Here is an 18,024-nt window from a genome sequence, read left to right on the forward strand (position 1 = left end):
TGACCTAGTTTCGGCCATTTAATAACGTGACGTCAAGGTTCTTAATCGCTGCCTAGTATTAAATATTTTTATTGTGAAAGTCTAGTAGTTCGAAACTAATTTTACATTGCTTCTTTGTTGCAGTCTGTGTATTGAATAAACTAAATTCTAATAGAATAGTTGATTGCTTGTATGTCAGCAATTTATGGTGGAAAAGGTATACCACCCTTGCTTGGAGTATTCGTATATCGTGTTATGTCTTATGTTATGATCACGTTAATTACAAATTTGCTCAATCGTTTTTGTGCCTTTACCTTCGAGCCTTTTTAGCAATAATTTTATATTTGGTATGTTAAATCGAGTTATGGTAGTCAAAAAATCAAATGATTTGTGTGGTGCATTGTCTCACAATTACAAATCAACAACAATCCTCAATATTATAGTGAAGAACTGTTGTCGATATGCTTCGCGGAAGAACTCTTTCTTAAATTATAATTATCATGGCTCGTTTTTTTCTGCAAAGGGTATAATTTGTTATTATTTAGTAAATGTTTTAGCTATGTGTTAAATAAGCACTAAACTATGACTTCACTATATGACTGAAGAGTTTATCATCCTAACACCAATAATGTGTATATTGCATCACAAAATATTTACTGCTTGATTGAGAAAAAGTCTGTACTTGGCAAAGTTAGTTACAGTAACTCCATTTATAGTTGATTAATAATTATTGTTTTTACTGACGTTTACTCGATTTCCTTTTCCAAGATTTACTACTAGTAGCCAAGTTCAAAATTTTCTCTGATTATACTGAAAGAGACAGTTGGATGTTATTGCTTATTTTTCAAAATTGCCAATAATGTTTCATAGCACTCTACACCAATAGATAATGTGATCTGGTGTTGTTTGTCTAGTTACATTCATTGTTGCAGGTTAAAACACGTACGACTGCTGAGCAGCATGGCTGACAAACAGGCTGCAGGAGACAGCAGTATGACAGCCGTTGGCCCATCAACTAGGCAGCGATTCTCTCTCATCTCTCTTTTTGCTGGTAATCAAAGCTCATCACGGGCATCCTTTAAAGAAAAGAAGCACAAAAATGGAAGGAAGGTAGTGCATTTAGTAGCACCAATGTGTTTAAGCTAAACTTGCCTCAATCATTCGGGGCAGGTGATGTTGCAATTAATGTTATTCTTCTTTGCTATTATGCTTGTCAAATAGACAAGATAAAAATATTAATGGTGTAAACGTCTTTTCTTAAATTGTCATGTGTTGAATTATCGATGATGATTACTCTTAACCGAGCAAATAAGCGGAGTAGATCTACTTGTAGATCTACTTGATCTGTTTTTGTAGGGAAAGTCCAAATCTATTGGTGACTCACAGTCTTCCACTTCCGCTACCCCTACAGAAGTGCACACGGCTACACCCCCTTCTCGAACTAGACTTGACTCTTCAGGGGTGGAGCTAAGAGAATGCCCTCTCTGTTATGATGAGTTATTGGCTAGCGACTACCCAGAGATGAGTCTTACGTGCGGCCACATGTCATGCGCAGGTTGCCTACGTGAGTACCTGCGCATCGAAGTGAGAGAGAGCAGAGTTGATATTTCCTGTCCGGAGTGCAAGGAGAAGATGCACCCGGCTGACATTCACAAGCTCCTGAGGGATGATGCGGTGAGCAGATCAAAGTATGAGGAGTTCATGGTGCGAAGGGTGCTTGTCACTGACCCTGACACACGGTGGTGCCCAGCGCCGGACTGTGGGTAAGTAATAGCCACTTCATCGCTAATCCCTAACTCCATACATTTCATAGCCTTTCATTATAAAAAACATCAAAGATAATTTGATTGGCAAATCAAGAAGAAAATACTTGAAAGTCGCTGATTTTGTATAAAAAAGTTTCCAACCTAGAATTCTATTAGATATGAGATGAAAATATGAAGATAAACAGTTGTACAAGACATGAATAGTGAATGCATTTAGCCCATTGCATAAGCTGAGGTGTAGGGGCTTATAATAGAGGTTTTTTATTAGTAAAAAACTTTGTTAGCATTCACTTTTATTGGGTTTGATGGTAGCTGGCAATAAGGATATGATGAAGGTGAGAAAAAATGTGTTGACTGCTTTTGTTTCTGTTGCCCTAGATTCTTCAAAGGGTACAAGCTATGATGGGAATGAACCACAAAAGTAACCCTTGCCTTAGTACTTAACTATATTATGTCTATTTGTGAGTGCATGTTTGCTCAGTTGAAAGAATTTCATATTTAATATATATGTAGATGATCCTTACTGATCCTTGCTAATCTATCACGCTTCACATTTTGTGTATTCAAGCCATGCAGATTCTGCAATGCGTGACCAGCCGCTTGCCACTTACATTTGTATTACTTGGCAACGGTGACCCCTCTGCTCACAACATGCCGTGGATGAGAGGTAAATTAGGGTCAAATATTGGATGCAGTATTTCTCAGTTATATAACACTATGTTGCTAGGACTGTTGTTTCATACCATTCAGACTGAGCAATCTTACCAGCTTTGTCATTCCTTAATCGCAATATTTCCATGATGCAGGTTTGGAGTTGTGCGCACGTTGAGTTGCCATGCGTTGTGGGCGTTTTATTAAAAAAAATAATGATTCCTATGCCAGTGGTCGCAGTTGTGCATTCGGAACTGCTAACATTGAAGTAAAAGTGACCGAAATGTGGAAAATGTTTAAAATGGAATAGTTTGCGTGGCATTTTCTTGCGCACCATCCGAAAGTGCCGTTTCCATCTTTCACAAGAATGAAACAATTTGGTATAAATTTATGAGTAATAAAACTCACTTGACTTGCGGATTTTTGTTGTTTCTATCTCGCGGATGATGCAAACTTGAGTATTAGCCTCATCATGGAAACATAGTGATCGTAATTGGTTGTTGCTAGTGTCAGCTAGCTCCCTATGTCGACAGGGCTACACAACTCACTGGTCTTTCTGCTGCTTTCTTTGATTATGCCATACCCATGATTTTCACACCTCTCAAGAGAATGTTGTTATATTGTAGCTATGCAGTGATTGCTGCCGGCTGCGCTTCGTGTCCAATGTTGAAGTGTCAGCGACCAGGCTGTGACACGCAGTTCTGCTATCACTGCAAGCAAGAGTGGCATGCAAACCAGACCTGCGATGCTGCCAGACTTGAGAGATTTCCTATTATGAGATTGTCTCTCTCAGATGTCAGGAGTCTAGCGAGGACGGGTAAGGGTGTCTCTATTCACCTCTATTCACCCCACCTACCCACTTGCAGTTGCTCACACGTAGGCCAGTGGTACTTATAGTGACACTTATAGTGGCACTATGGTACATTTATATTCCCTGGTTTTATTGTGAGTTTGCTTCATGTAGACTACAAGCTCTTCTGTGGCGGCGAATCATATGTTCCCAACTCTTCCTCTCCTGATGGTTGTCCTACTCTACAGCTGCCCAGTGTGTTGGTTTCTGAGCTCTGCCTTTGAGGTTGCCTTGGCCACAGGTTGAAGAGTTTGAAATTGTAGTCAAAGGAGCTGACCATAGCTGTATAGATGCTGTGGTCGGAGTGGTCTGCTTTCTGTGTAACCAGTACTAGCTAAATAGTCCTACCCGGGTTTACTTAATTGTTGAAATAGCAAACTTTCATGGAAATCTAACCAGCAACCAGTTGTTGTACACCATCCTTTGCTCACCAGTCGTATTCATGCTGGTGTTCCTAAATCTTAGGGTGCTTGTTCAGACTCTATCTGCCTATTAGACGCTATTGACTGGCATCTGCATGCCCTTGCAATGCTCTGAGCACATTAAATATCTATCCGCATTCCAAAGTGCCGAGAATAACTGGTAAAAGCGTAAATTAATTTTAGAACATTTCAGAACTGTGTAAGTGCTCCTCCGACAGTATCTGTTCCGATGAATAATTGTTCCACCATACTCCGTCTCCATTATTCTTTACGAGACGTGTCATTGAAACTGCCTCGACTTATTAAGCGTAAGAACCCTAGGATGTGTTTGCCTTTTTATTAACAGTTGTATTATGACTTTTGAAAGATTAATCAGCAGATTTTGGAAAAATAGGGAATTTAACTGGTTTGTAAAGTTTTGCCGAATGTAGGTGTTAACCATTTTGTTGGAGGAAAGAAACATTTCAAACCATATGCTTTAGCACAAAGTGAATCTTATCCAGTGCTATGGAGGCTGTTCATTCACTTGTCAAGTAGCTGCCACAGCTTTTACAAGCTATTTGTATTTATTACTATTATCATCGATGCTATTATCATCAAGGTTTTACAGCTTCTAGATCTATAACTTAGTTGAGACTAGTCCAATAATGATGCAATGGTATTTAAGCCGTTCTTAGGGCATGTTTAAAGGTGGCTGTGTTGTGGTTGTTGTTGATGGCTATCATCTGAAAAAACATTGCTATGAAATATGTTTTTCCAACGATATATGTGTTTCTCACTAGTACATATGCTGTTGGGTGCGATTACCAACCAAAGTCGCTCATTATTTCTCTAGTGTTGTTCAACTTTTAAGTTACCCCCTACAGAGTGTAAGGCTACTGCATATTACCTATAAACTCTTTGTGAAACCGGCTATGATCCTGTTGGGAATTGATACCCGGAACCCGCTATCATATTTTCCATGGCTCGTTCCAACTATTAGAGTCTGTTAGAGTTGTGATAGATATGCTCAGTCCGTTGATCCAACCCCATATGCTGTCAATATTTAGTGATTCAGAAAGCAAGAGCTGCAGGGCTAGCTTATGATATCTCAGTGATATGCATCCCACGAGAAGTCGAGAAGTCCATGGGCTGTGTACTCCTATTATAGCCGTACTACTATAGCCTGTGGTGTGGTAGTAAAGATCTTCGTAGTGTCACCACCTTGTACAAGGTGTTAGAATGTCTACACATCGTCAGTAGGCAATCACTGTGAACAGTGCTGACACCAGTCTGTTTCTACTGTCAGACTATTTCGTGAAAAAGTGTTACACGTTCTGAGTTGCCTCGAACAAACAAGCTCTCTGCTACACCTAAGTGATCCCCGCCTCCCATAGACTTTCAAATCTTCAAAACCCTATCTGCCATTTTAGATAATGTATGCGCTAAAGCCATTTAAAAATATGATAATCTAGAGATAGCTTGAAAACATAAAAACCAGCTCACAAGAAGGTTCTGTTAAAATTAGAATCCTATCTATACATACTGTCAGCATTGATCGAGTGCTTTGATTTACATTTGATCGCTCTCATTTTTACTCACTGTGGTTCTATTGTGCAGATGATGTGGATTTGGAATTGTGCGCACATTGAGTTACCGTGCGATAAGTATTCCAATGGACATTCGCTCGTTGCGGATTAATGCGAGCGCTTTGTTACAAAAAGATAAGATAATGAATTCTACGAATTCTATGTCTCGTGGAAATGCTCAAATCAAAATAGATATGACTAAAATATGGAAAATGTTTAAATTGGAATAGCCAAGATTTTTTTGCGTATCATTCGTAAGTGCCGTTTCTGTCTTTTGTAAGCATGAAACTTCCGACAAAAATTTGCAAGCAACAAAACTCTTAGGATTGTCTACTAAGTACCTCCACTCTCATCTCTCCCGTTGTTTTTCTTGTCGAGTGCCAATATATTGCTATTCATAACCGCCACACACAGTCGATGTAATCCAATCCACTATATCTCTCCATCTCACATGTCAAAAAAACTCAGTCTTAAATTACAGGGAGTCGTTCAGCCATTGAATTAATCGAACCCGCCGTCAACTTCTCCTTCCTCATGGCTCACTACACTACCATCTTGCCCAGCTCATGTCTCTACCAGCTGAAGCTAGCTGCACCTTTTAAAATGCAGTGCTTCAGATAAATTCATTTGTAGGTGATTTATCTAGCTTACGAATGACATGCCTGTGGTGTGTTGCAGTGACAAGATTGCACGCTTCACCAATTTACTTAATGTTTTATTATAAAACAACTGTTAATATTCATAAGGCTTGGCTATGTTTGTTCATTCTTTTTCAGTCTTAGTCGCTGCTGATACTTTTTGGGGTATTTGGACAGCATTTCATCATACCATTACCAGAAACGCATTTTACACGCAATGGTCTCAATTTTGTTTTTGATATATTTTAGCGGATGAATACAAATCTTGTCCACGATGTAAAACTATGATAAACAAGATGGATGACGGGTCATGTAATCACATGACTTGCTCGATTTGTGGTGCTCAATTCTGTTGGCTTTGTCTCAAAGAAGCCTCGGATCTACATTATCTCAGGTAGGATGGGTCACTGTCATCCCAATCACCCCTTTGGGGGCATTCAGAGAGCACATTATTTTAGTTGTCTTTTATTGTACTTTGAACAGTTATAGTAACAGTGTTCAGCGTGACTCCTATAAGGAAATAGTTTGAATAGTATCAATATTGATATAAGGATAATCATACTGACAGTTATTACTTTCATACATTCAATTTTGTTAAGGATTTCGACAATTGTTTCGCTACGTTTTAACTTTCAGTAGACTTTTGTTAAAAGTGCAGGTTACAATTGATCTTTTGTAAGATTGAAGAGCGTGGTAGAGAAAAACTTACACAGACGTTTGATTTGCACTTTTACATTGTATAGTCTGTGATAAGGACATAGTACAGCTTGAGATGAACAAAATTTCATCATTAGGCTATCATAGAAGTGAACAACTCTCTCATCTGAAATCATGAAGAACTATGGTATATATCATATATCTTAAAGTTTGTCATTTAGTATGCCCAGCTATAGCCGATTTAAATCTAGTGATGAAAAATCCGTATTGTAGACGATTTGATCTCGGATTTGCCTGTTCACAAGGTAGTAAGCCAATCCATTGAGCTACATGGGATGCAATGGATTCATTAGGCGATATAAGTCATTATCTACATGTAGGTTAAATTACGCATAGCGACTCTTCGTTACGCGCAACGTCACTAAAACCTGCTCTCACACTCTTTTTAAGTTTAGCAATACGGATACTAGCTTACTCAAATTAGCCAATGGCAACTAGATTACCAGCCACTGTTTATAAGCTGTTTTTAATACCCATGCAACACCGGACATTCATCTAGGATACATATATATATCGGTAGTTTTTACCTGATAAGAGCAGACCTATATCTACTTGTATTTCTAGTGATTAACCAACAGCTAAGTGATCTTTATTCTCTATATTATACTGTATATACAGTCAAACATGGATAACTCAAACTTCACGGGACCGAGCGAAAGTGTTCGAATTATCAGAGCGTTCAACTTATCAGAGCACTGTCACAAGTCCATTTATTTATTTATTAGTAGATACATGTACATATACAAACTAAAATATAAATCAAAAGCATAAATGGCTTGTTTCAAATTAAATGCTTCTAATGTAAAGTTTAAAAATTTTTTATCAAAAAGTATAGAGATTTTTCCATCACTTGAGATTGGTTTGTTGTTTGAGGTGATGTTATTGCCAGGACATTTTTTAGATTGACATTGGCAAAACTTGATCGTTGTTGAAATGCTCAGAAGAAAAGACATCTTTTTCTTTTGAGCCTTTTAACCAAGATCAATTTTGCCGATTTTTCTTGAAGTTAATGCGAAGGTTATCTCACTTTTCCTTGCTTCCTAAGGGCCATCGCTAAGCGGATGTTTGGTAAAAATCAAATTTCACCAAACCGTTTGAAAAGTCGTTGACAAAAATATTTTGCCGATGGCGGTAATAACGACGCCTATGAACTACGAAAAGTTGAGGTTTACCTCTATGGCTTGGAATAAAGGGATTTTCTAAAGCGATAACAACCGTTTCGGTAGCCGTTGGGCAAAAAACTGTTCGAGTTAACAAAGCTGAGGTCGAGTTATCTAAAACAATTTATCATTACGTGGGAGCGGACCAAAAAAACCATTTGAGTTAACCATGTGTTCGAGCTATCCGTGGACGAGTTATCCATGTGTTCGAGCTATCCGAGGGCGAGTTGTCCAAGTGTTCGAGCTATCCGTGGGCGAATTATCCAAGTGGTTAAAGCTTTGTGATATTATTAGTATAACAGAAGGGCAACGTTATGCTGCGCTATTTTTCTGCTGTGTATGTTTAAAGCAGTAAGCACTTATTTGTTTTGCCAATTTAGTTTTGAAGCAGCAAGTATTGATGCACATTATAATTGTTGTAAGGGCTGCCCGGGTGTCCACCCTCAAATACTGAAGCTGGTAGTTGACCGGTCATATTTCATAATGACACAAGACTAACAATAGCCCCAATAAAATCATTTTACATTCGCAATCTTTGAAGAAACCAGGGTTCATGTAATGAAAGCTAAATTTACATTCATAACCACTCATAGAATTTATTTGAAAATGATTCATTAGATTTTTTTTATTCAGATACAATATAGCTATTTAACTAGTAGATAGGTCACTGGAGTGTTAGGATAATATGTGAAGGTACCATGGTTACATCGGAGTGGAAAGCATCTTCGAGTCTAAGCAGGATACGCTGAATCTGAAGCATAGGCCTATTAGCTAATTGCAGGCAATGAAGTGAGCAGTTATTAAAGCATATACACTGCTCACTGCAGTGCTGAACGTTTCACCGTAAATGAGGTGTCTACTGTTACCCTGGCTTGTGCTGAGATAAATATATAGTCTTAAAGATAACTACATGTACTTGCAATATAATAAACTGTATGGGTTCCAAGTTTGGAATGTGTTATCTTTGTATGTTGCAGCCCATCTGGATGTACTTTCTGGGGTAAGAAGCCATGGAGTAAAAAGAAGAAGATATTATGGCAGCTCGGCACACTGGTCGGAGCTCCAATAGGCATAGCTCTTATTGCTGGCCTCTCTGTCCCAGTTCTCATCTTTGGTTTGCCTATATGGGCAGCAAGAAAGGTAAGCCTTCTGTCCCACCCTATCCCTGTATAGGGCTTGAGTGCTCAGTTGACACCTGACATGTGATTACTTACACTTGTCACGTGATTACCTACACTTGTCATGTGATTATTTACACTTGTCATGTGATTACTGACACTTGTCATGTGATTACTGACACTTGTCATGTGATTACTGACACCCTGCTAAAACAGTGGCAATTTGCTCTCACGAGTAAACCAAATAAAATAGATCTAGTCTATCTCTGGATGACTAGCAAATCAACTTTGTACCTCAATATGATTAATCGTGCTGAATATTTTGGCTCTGTTATCTGTAGTCACAAGTTTGATCTATCAGGAATCTGTATCTTTCACCTTTTTTAAGGTTGATTGCAGCAAAATTTACATTACAGTTATTTGGTATCAAAAGGTTCGCCGTGTCTTACTCTGCTGAGTTGTAGGTTCAAATTATGTGGAAATGTGATTAACAACCTTTTAAAAACTCAAAAATGAACAATTAATCGCAGCCAGCACGGAAAAGCCGTAGGTTGGAATCCCTCTCAAAACGGCTCAAATGTGGTATAGTTGAACACGAAGTGCTTCTGTTTACACTTTCATGCAACCTCGTTTGTCGAAATATTCTCACAAATAAACTTCACGCATTCAATAAAACTATGTCTATTGTCCTCACTCGTCTATTTCATTATCACTGTAATGCTGGCACTTTGACCTAGCCTAGAAATTAGTTTAATTTCTTAACCTTAGCTCGGGGGGGGGGGGGTGTGCATATGATAAACATGAGGAGCTTATTGGTCATCCGTGATGGTTAAAAAATGCTGCAGAAGTTGTTCACGCCATTTGGCGGAAAATATGGGTCACAAGGTCAGGTAATGACTACATGATTAGACCAGGCTGAAACGAGATGGTAAGGTAGTGAGCATCTATATTTGATATGGGCTTTCCGGTAGAACCCGGAGTGTTTGTCATAAACTAGTGCTACGAGAAGTGTTATATTGAGCCTTTTATTGGCCTTTCATTTCACGTAATAACATCACGCGTCAAAACAATAACCACGTCGAGTTGAGTACGTCATCAAAATAAGGGATTCCAGCTTACAGCCGTTTTTTTAACTGTTCATTTTTAAGAGCTTGTAATCACATTTCCACATATTTGGCACCTTCAACACAGCAGAGTAAGACATGGTGAATCTTTAGATACTAAATAACTGTAATGTGAATTTTGTTGCAAGTCAACCTTTAAGTTATTGTAATCACTATCCAGTTTTCACTGTTTCACGGTGCTTCCTTTGTATTGAACTTTGTACAGGTCTCTTATCTGGCTATCATGTTTACTATACCAATATGGTGTGTGCCAGTTTTCAGTGGTGTATGTTTATTGCTGAGCTCCAATTAAATGGTTACCTTGACCCCTAAAGCCTGGTTCTCATATACGTCGCAAAGCACCGGTGACAGCACAGCAGGCTATTAGCGGTGAAATGGGAACCTATGTGCTGGGTACTGCCGAGGACCATCGGTAGTTGCCGACGGCAGCGCAATAGTTTAGCACTGTTCAAATTTCGCAAAAGGCCGCAGGCATAACCTTCCTGAAATGCACTGCACGGGTGAAGGTCACCATTATAGAAACGGCATGGCGAGCGAACATTTTATTTGATTACGCGATTGTGTTTAGCAATGCAGCTTTTATGTGAACAGATGCCGCCTAGCGTCACAAGCGTTTTGCTGCACAAGTTACCGCTGAAGTCCCGCAATCGATATGGGAACCAGGCTTAACATTCAATATTATAATTAGCTCTACTCACTAAGTCATATGATTGGTGGGAGACAAGCCTCCATGTTTGGTTGAATAAAAACTGCATGTGTTTAGTGGGATATAATACTTCATGTGATTGGTTAGACACTAACTTTCATGAGGTAGGTGGTATACAAACCCCTGTGTGATTGGTGGGTAATAAGATTACTGGTGTTCTTCAAAATCACTATGAACATGGTTTATATATAACGGTGTACTGTCATTGATGAACTTGATGTCACATTTAGTAGATGTGAGTTTTCAATATGTTACAGCTGTACCAGAGGAGCAAAAACTATAACAAACACAAGAGGAATGCCATAATCACATTTGGTACAATTGGAGCTTTTATAGCAAGTCCAGTGGTAGCTGGTGTTACAATTGGTATGTGTACAGTTAAGGTTTTTGGTTAGTAGCCGTTATCTCAATATGTATAATGGTTGCAGTTGAAACCATATAACTACTCCAGTAGGCTACTACAGTAGGCGTTTCTACAAATAAATAATTCATTCCAGGAACGTTTATGTTATAAGGATTCTACATCATACGAACTGTAAAATACATGCAAATTGTCTTATTCATTCCAAGATTTTTCCCAACTCACCCCTTTGGCCATACAAACAAGGAAAAACTAGACTTAACTTTTTAATTTGTGTGCTGCATTGCAAATGCAGTAGTATTAGTTTGCATCAACAACTTTTCTCCTTTTTCTGATCAATTTAACTGGTGTTATAGACTATGATTATGTTTATTTTACAATAAGTTGGTGGGAATCGCACATCTTCGATGTCCATTTACGATTTGATTATATTTCTAGACAGCAAAGTCTGTTCTGCAAAGTAAAACTAATAACAAATATTTTACACGTCTGCAATAAAGCAACACAAAAATATATTTTTCTTATGAAAAGAGCAGTGTCTTCTGTTCATTGTCTTTGTATCCAGGGGTCAAGGTTAGGATAAAAGATAACTTTCGCCGATACTCCAATTCGTGATATTCAGATTGGTAGACCGACGCTATAACACCTGCGCCAATCGATCTCCTTCAAATATTGATGAATAATTGTGCAGAGCTACCTATTCTCTGTTTTGTTGACATATCTGACGATCTGTCACAACGAACTATAAGGTCATGAAAGTTCTATGTATAATAGATACAATGCTATACGAACGTCTTTTTTTCTTGCACGTTATAGTTATCACAATTTTCCTTATCTGGAGTTTACGTTATAGGAGGTATATCTTATGGGAGCGCCTACTGTATTAGAATTGGTTTGTTACACTAAGCTTGATAGGTTCATCCCAAAATGCCAAATCAATGACAGCTGTTGAAGTTGTTTGCACCTCGGCAGTTTCAAGCAAGTGTCTAACTAAATCCTTCATTATAGAGATAAAGGTTTGTGCAAATTTTTTAATTTGTAGACTAGAAAGGATGAAAAAAACCTTGTATACAGCGACCTAAACCTATTTCTGCCACGTATGTCAGCCAAAGTTTTTCAGCAAAACTTAATTCCATGAAAACATGCAAAAGATTCCGTAGTGAAATTGTTAACACTTGTAGTTTGCACAGAAAATAATTTTGCACTGGTATGCAACAGAGCGATGCAACATTTTGGTAAAGAAATATCGACGTTTTTGATCAGAATCGTAGTTAGGCTATAAGGACTGGGCAGGTTGATTAAGACTGGAAGAGTTCGTGTCACCCAATATTGTAGCTATACTTTTATGTTACGATTATGGTCGCCCAGCCATTCCTTTTCCTCAATTTTAATCTCTTCCAGTCAGCCGGCAAATAATTTGAAATATATTTCTATTGCAAAAAGCTAGAAAAAAGCTAAATTATCCACCAAGGAGCTAGTTAAGACTCGAGGAGGCTGGAGCTAAGCTAGTGAAAAGGGAGCTATATCTAGGGTCAAAGAGTTAAATTGGTATCACTGGTTATGACTGCACTGCATGAGTAGAGCATTTGATATTTGTAGTATTCGCAGTATATGATATGATCTCATTGGCCAATTATAATTACACCCAAAGCCAAAGATGGTCTGCGTGCATGAGTTTGACACATTTGTTTTATGGTTCCATGTGTCAGCATCCAGTAGTTATATTATATGCTTGTCTAGCCATAGGAGTGCCCGTGATGCTTGCCTATGTATACGGTGTTGTGCCTTACTCTCTCTGTCGTGGAGGAACCTGCGGAGTGAAGAATGATGGCGGAACTTTTTCCTTTGACTTTGGCAGCAGCAACGATGAAAGTGCCGGTTAGTTGTTCTTTCTTTACATTTGCTTCACTTAGAGGGGCATTGAGACCAACTATAGCTTTAGCAATTTGCTGATTATTATAAAGGTGCCAACTCGTTGGTGAGTTGGCCTTTTATGTTTAACATACATGGTTTTGCAAATTCCATGACACGCTCACAGTTAGCAAGTTGAATGCTATCACTCGTAAACAAATGCATCGATGAAATATTTAATTATATACTCGCTACTATTTGGGCTTGACAGTGATTGACTCTCGGAGGAGACCTAACCAGTTAGCGCTATATTCTTGCTGCAGTTGTTTTTTAATCGTTTACACTTTGACGGTCTTTGTAGCTTATTAAAAAGTTTCAAATACCTGCCAAAAACCATTGGAGTGTAGATGGGCTTCAACAACCTTGGCAGGCTGCTTTGGTTTGTTACCTGGCAATCACAAGCTTTTTATGATATATGAGCTGCGATGTGGCCGGACTGTCAAGTTATTGGAAACCATATGCACAGAACCTGTTTGATTATTTATTTTAACTGGAGTCGCTTTAGGCAATCCAATTGGGTGTCACATATTCTGGTGAAAGAGGCCGTGCTCATGATTCTTTACAGCTTTTCTCCGCCAGTTGCATGGATGAGAGCCTGTGGCCCCAACAGTAAGCCTGTGGCTCCTATCACTAACTAAAGGAGTTATATCAGCTTTTCATGAGAGTTATTGCTAGATTTCATCAATATTATCGTTGCCCAAAACCATAGGTGATCGGATGTTGGCAAGCAAAATAAGTGATTATTATTTACAGCTTTTTAAGAGAAGTGTAATCTCCTAGCATACATACATCTACTAGATACATTCCTGGTCTTCATCGGATCGTGTAATGCTTAGGAAAGCTAAAAACAATAGATTTTGAGATTCCGATATTGTATAAGAGTAAAATGGAATTCGTCAGAAAAGAGTTAGAGTCATGTAGACAGAATTTGTATTGAAAGGTTTTTTCTGGCACTCCGCAGTGTTTTTCTTTTTAGGCCGAGGCAATGATGGTGCCTTTCTAGTACCAAACCCTTCAATAGGTCTTGGCAGCATTGGAGAGAATTCGCTGGCTACAGGCTATGCTCTCAGTGCCAGTGGAGTCCAGATGGATAGAGCTGGCTTACCTGATGACCAAAGTGATACAAAGTCAGCGAGCATGAAGAATATGGTTGGTCTGAGTATCACCGGCAGCATCTATGAGCCTGACGGTGGGCTCCACCAGAAGTGAGTCCTAGTTGTACCTCATATAGGCTTTTTCCGTCAGCGTTTATATGTGCTTGTACATGTATATAGAGTCGTGTGGGTTTCACCACCATATAGCATACACTTAGTTACCATGACTGAACTGTAAATAGCCTTCATGCAGTCTCAAGTGGCCAGTTGACCTAGATGCAAATATTGTCTATGAGCGTGATTCTATGGACTGGGTAGTACTAATCCATCTATGATCACATTGCTGTATTCTTTGTGTATGAATACAGCAATTCAAATATTATTATTATTAATCTTATGTTCAAATAAGATTTATTTGAACTTAACCCAAATAAAGTCCATTGTCCAGACAAAGTGTAATAATGGTGATGCCTAACAAAGTTGTTTATTGGGAACAAGATTGTATATTTATAGAGCCAAGGCTTGGTTTGACATTTAACAAATTGTTTAGCAATGTCAACCCCCTCTTTACCCTTCTACTGCAGCCTTCAGCCACTAAGGTTATAATTTTGTACTAAATAAGTTTTCAATGATCTCAACATTTTATTATTTAAAACTAGTAGCATAGCGCGCATTTGCTTTGATTTCCAATGGATGCTATGAGAGTATACATAGTTTATGTATACTCTCATATAAACTACGTATGTAGTTTATATATGTGTATGTACACGTACATACGCTAGGAGAGTAATCAGTCCCAGTAAAGGTTACAGTATATTGCATAACCTGGTACACAGATACTGTCCATAGTGTTTATTCCAAGTAAGACATTTATTAAAGTTCGTTCTTATTTTAGTTCTTAGACTAACACAGCATCATTATGTAGGTAATCGAAAGTCGTGCACCCTGTAATAATATTCTCTTTGTCTGGCGTAGTTCTATCTGTTTTTATCTGTGACAAGACAGTTTTACACCTTCGGTATCTATGTTTATATGGCCAATATATTGAAGCCATTGTCAAGGGGATGTTGACGGTGCATTTATGACATGTGAAGATTGCCTTGGACAGGTGTCACTAACCTCGTGAACTTTGCAGTATTTCATCATTGCAGGTTTGGCACGCTTAGCTGCATTTAATAGTGTTCAATGATTAACAGAGAGCACGGTTACTTAGGAGGTTCTAGTATCTATACATAGGCATTTTCTCTTGCCAGCTTGTCTTGTATATATAGTTAGATTGCCTGTTGTAAGGCATTTGGCAGCCACCTCGCTTTTAGGAAAAATATTCTCAGTCAGGTTTCCTTGTACTCGTGACACAACAGAATGTGACGCTCTCACCGTAGGTTGGAGATCAGGGCTGATGTGAGTCTCCGGCCGACGGGATGCGGAGAGAGAAAGAACAGTATCGACTCACAGACATTCAGTCAGGCTGACAGTCGCTCACTCCGCTCTTTTGGCCAATCTGATAATCGCTCTCACGTCTCATTCACTGCGGACAATGCCAGTATGAAGGCCTTGGCTGGCTCTATCTGCGCTCCGAGGTTCACCTTTTACCATACATGTCTAATCATAGCTTTGCCTGAAACACTCTTTCAAGTCCTTTTTTGGCATTTGCACCCTGCCAAATATTTCAATATTTGTGTAGATAGAGCCTGATGATTGTTCCTTAGTGAGAATGTTGTATTTCCTGCTTCTCCATCATCTGCCTACTCATCAACATCTGTGGTCAACTTGAAGTCTCTTCATCATTGTCTGCACTGTGTGGTGGGAAACATGAGTTTATAAGGGATATAAAGGAGGTCAAGGGCAGAAACTAAGCGTAGACATTAGAAAGTGAGAGTAACGTTTAGAAAAACCGTAACACGATGACCATATGCAACAGAATTGAATTTTGTGACTTTTATTCAGTGATTAGTCGACTGGCACTGAAATTGAAAAGCTTGAAGCTGAACAGTTTCGACCATTCACTACTGGGGTTGGGAGTCGGACAACTGGATCTTGAGTTTAATCAGATGAAGTAGTATTAATAGTGAATACAATTGTCACTTGATGTTATGACCAGTTTATTCACATTGTTCGTCATCTGGAAAAAAAAGTGCATGAAAGTAGAACAGCAATTAGTAGCAGCCATCTTGTACTCCTGAGGCGTCTACGAGTTATTCGCAACAAAAACAGTTTTCATCCTTTTTCATGTATTGCTTTTTATCCTCTCAGAAGGCTCTTCGGTGCAGGTCTGTGTTATAGTTCATGGGAACTTCACCTCTTGCTTCACGGCATTGGCTATACTCTGCATTGGTTAGATGCGTAGCAGACTCGTAAAGGTGTGATCTAAAATTTCAGAATTGTCTCCTTTGGCCTGCCTTTTATTTGATGGTGTGTTCCAAATTTGTCAACTACACGTTTGTCCTGTGTGCCCACACAATACTTCTAATATATATTTTTTTCAAATTGACATTTTTGTATTTTTGGTGCAAGTAAAAATCGGAAATTTTACACATACCTTATAAGTTAAGTGTATACTTGTTTGTTAAAAACATTATGGCAATACTAAACATTGCTGCCTTTTGCACTTGCAATAGTCTTTTTCTTTTATATTGCTCTTATTGATACACAGATGCGTATTATTGACTTATATTACTTAATAAAATATAAGGTGTAGTAACAACGCACCTGTTAGTGTATTAGTAGCAGAAATAGTTTTAGATATGAATAATAGGCGACAGATTAGGTGGAGATTATTAACCTGATGACTCGGCTATTCATTGTAGGGAGAGGGAACTTGGTTTTCCCCAAGAGGTGATGTCAGACACGCGCGGCAAGAGCTGCATGAAAGGAGAGCATGGCTCGCCCACTTCTAATCGGAGTGTTTCTTTTGCGGCGCATGACAAGAAAGTCAATTCTAAAACTAAACATTCATCAAAGAGACGACGTGATTTGGAGAAGGCTGAAAAGTTGAGTGTACATAGTCTGGACACTGTGTCCAATGGTTCTGGTGACCTCGTACCCGTTAATAAACGGTGCACCGAGTACAAGCCCAGGTGTTCCGACCTACCCCAGCTTACTCTATCAGAAATAGGTCAACGGGGTGTGTCTGACATAATTCATAAAGGCATAAGTGATGATGGCTATATGGAAAGTAGCTCAGGTCCTCAAATGACTGTTGTGCAGGTAGATCAACTAGGTGTATCATCGGTGGCGTGCCAGGGTGTTACTAGCAGCCTGAGTTCAAAGCATGGTGCAGAGAAAGGCCTTGGTTATATTAAAGAAGACCACAGCTAATAATGAAGTGGTAATCTTATTTATTTATTTTTGTGCTGTAAAAAAATTTGCCTTACCAATATTTGTAAATATCTATACTGTACACTGTAAGCATTCATATCAAGATTGTCCTGGCTTGGCTGCTAGCACCAAGGATACTCTGTGCTTTTGTACGCTAAATATTGCTCGAGCTGAGTGGATCTGACATTCCACTCACCATTGACCAATAGAGAGCCACAATCACCACACCTTCATTTCCCAACTCTTTGAATTGTGCGTCTTCAACGCTATATTTTTTACTATGACAAACGTATTTTCCACGTATTCTAGTTGCTGAAGCTGAGCTGTAAGTCTCATTAACTGTGACAAGGGCTGTCATTGCACTTGCAGAGCTCTCTCTCTCTCTCTACATATGTGCTATGAGAATGAGCGATTTTTACGTTGTGCCCACATTTTTATTAACTTCATTTTATTTTTGCTTCAATAAACATATCTCATACATATATCTATTGGAATGTTTTTCTTATTATATATGTATATGCCCAAACCATTGTGTTGGAGTTATTTGTTCACCTTTTTGAGTAGATGACTCCTAGAAGGCAGCACTTCCGTAATTCAATATTGGAAGCACTGTTATGTATGATCCTTGACATAAGTACAAA

The 18,024-nt window shown here is 38.7% G+C and overlaps 1 protein-coding gene across 1 annotated transcript; it reads left to right on the plus strand.

Moving 5' to 3' along the window:
• Positions 1–87: 87 nt before the first annotated feature.
• LOC137386009 (E3 ubiquitin-protein ligase RNF19A-like) lies at positions 88–17,909 on the plus strand. Its single transcript, XM_068072654.1, has 11 exons — positions 88–196; positions 912–1,089; positions 1,336–1,742; positions 3,023–3,213; positions 6,124–6,268; positions 8,729–8,891; positions 10,957–11,065; positions 12,801–12,938; positions 13,948–14,176; positions 15,448–15,645; positions 16,873–17,909. The coding sequence occupies exons 2-11, from the start codon at positions 940–942 to the stop codon at positions 17,381–17,383; spliced, it is 2,241 nt and encodes a 746-aa protein (XP_067928755.1). The 5' UTR covers positions 88–196; positions 912–939; the 3' UTR covers positions 17,384–17,909.
• Positions 17,910–18,024: the final 115 nt, after the last annotated feature.

This window comes from Watersipora subatra, chromosome 1 (assembly GCF_963576615.1).
Source record: "Watersipora subatra chromosome 1, tzWatSuba1.1, whole genome shotgun sequence".
NCBI lineage: Eukaryota > Metazoa > Bryozoa > Gymnolaemata > Cheilostomatida > Watersiporidae > Watersipora > Watersipora subatra.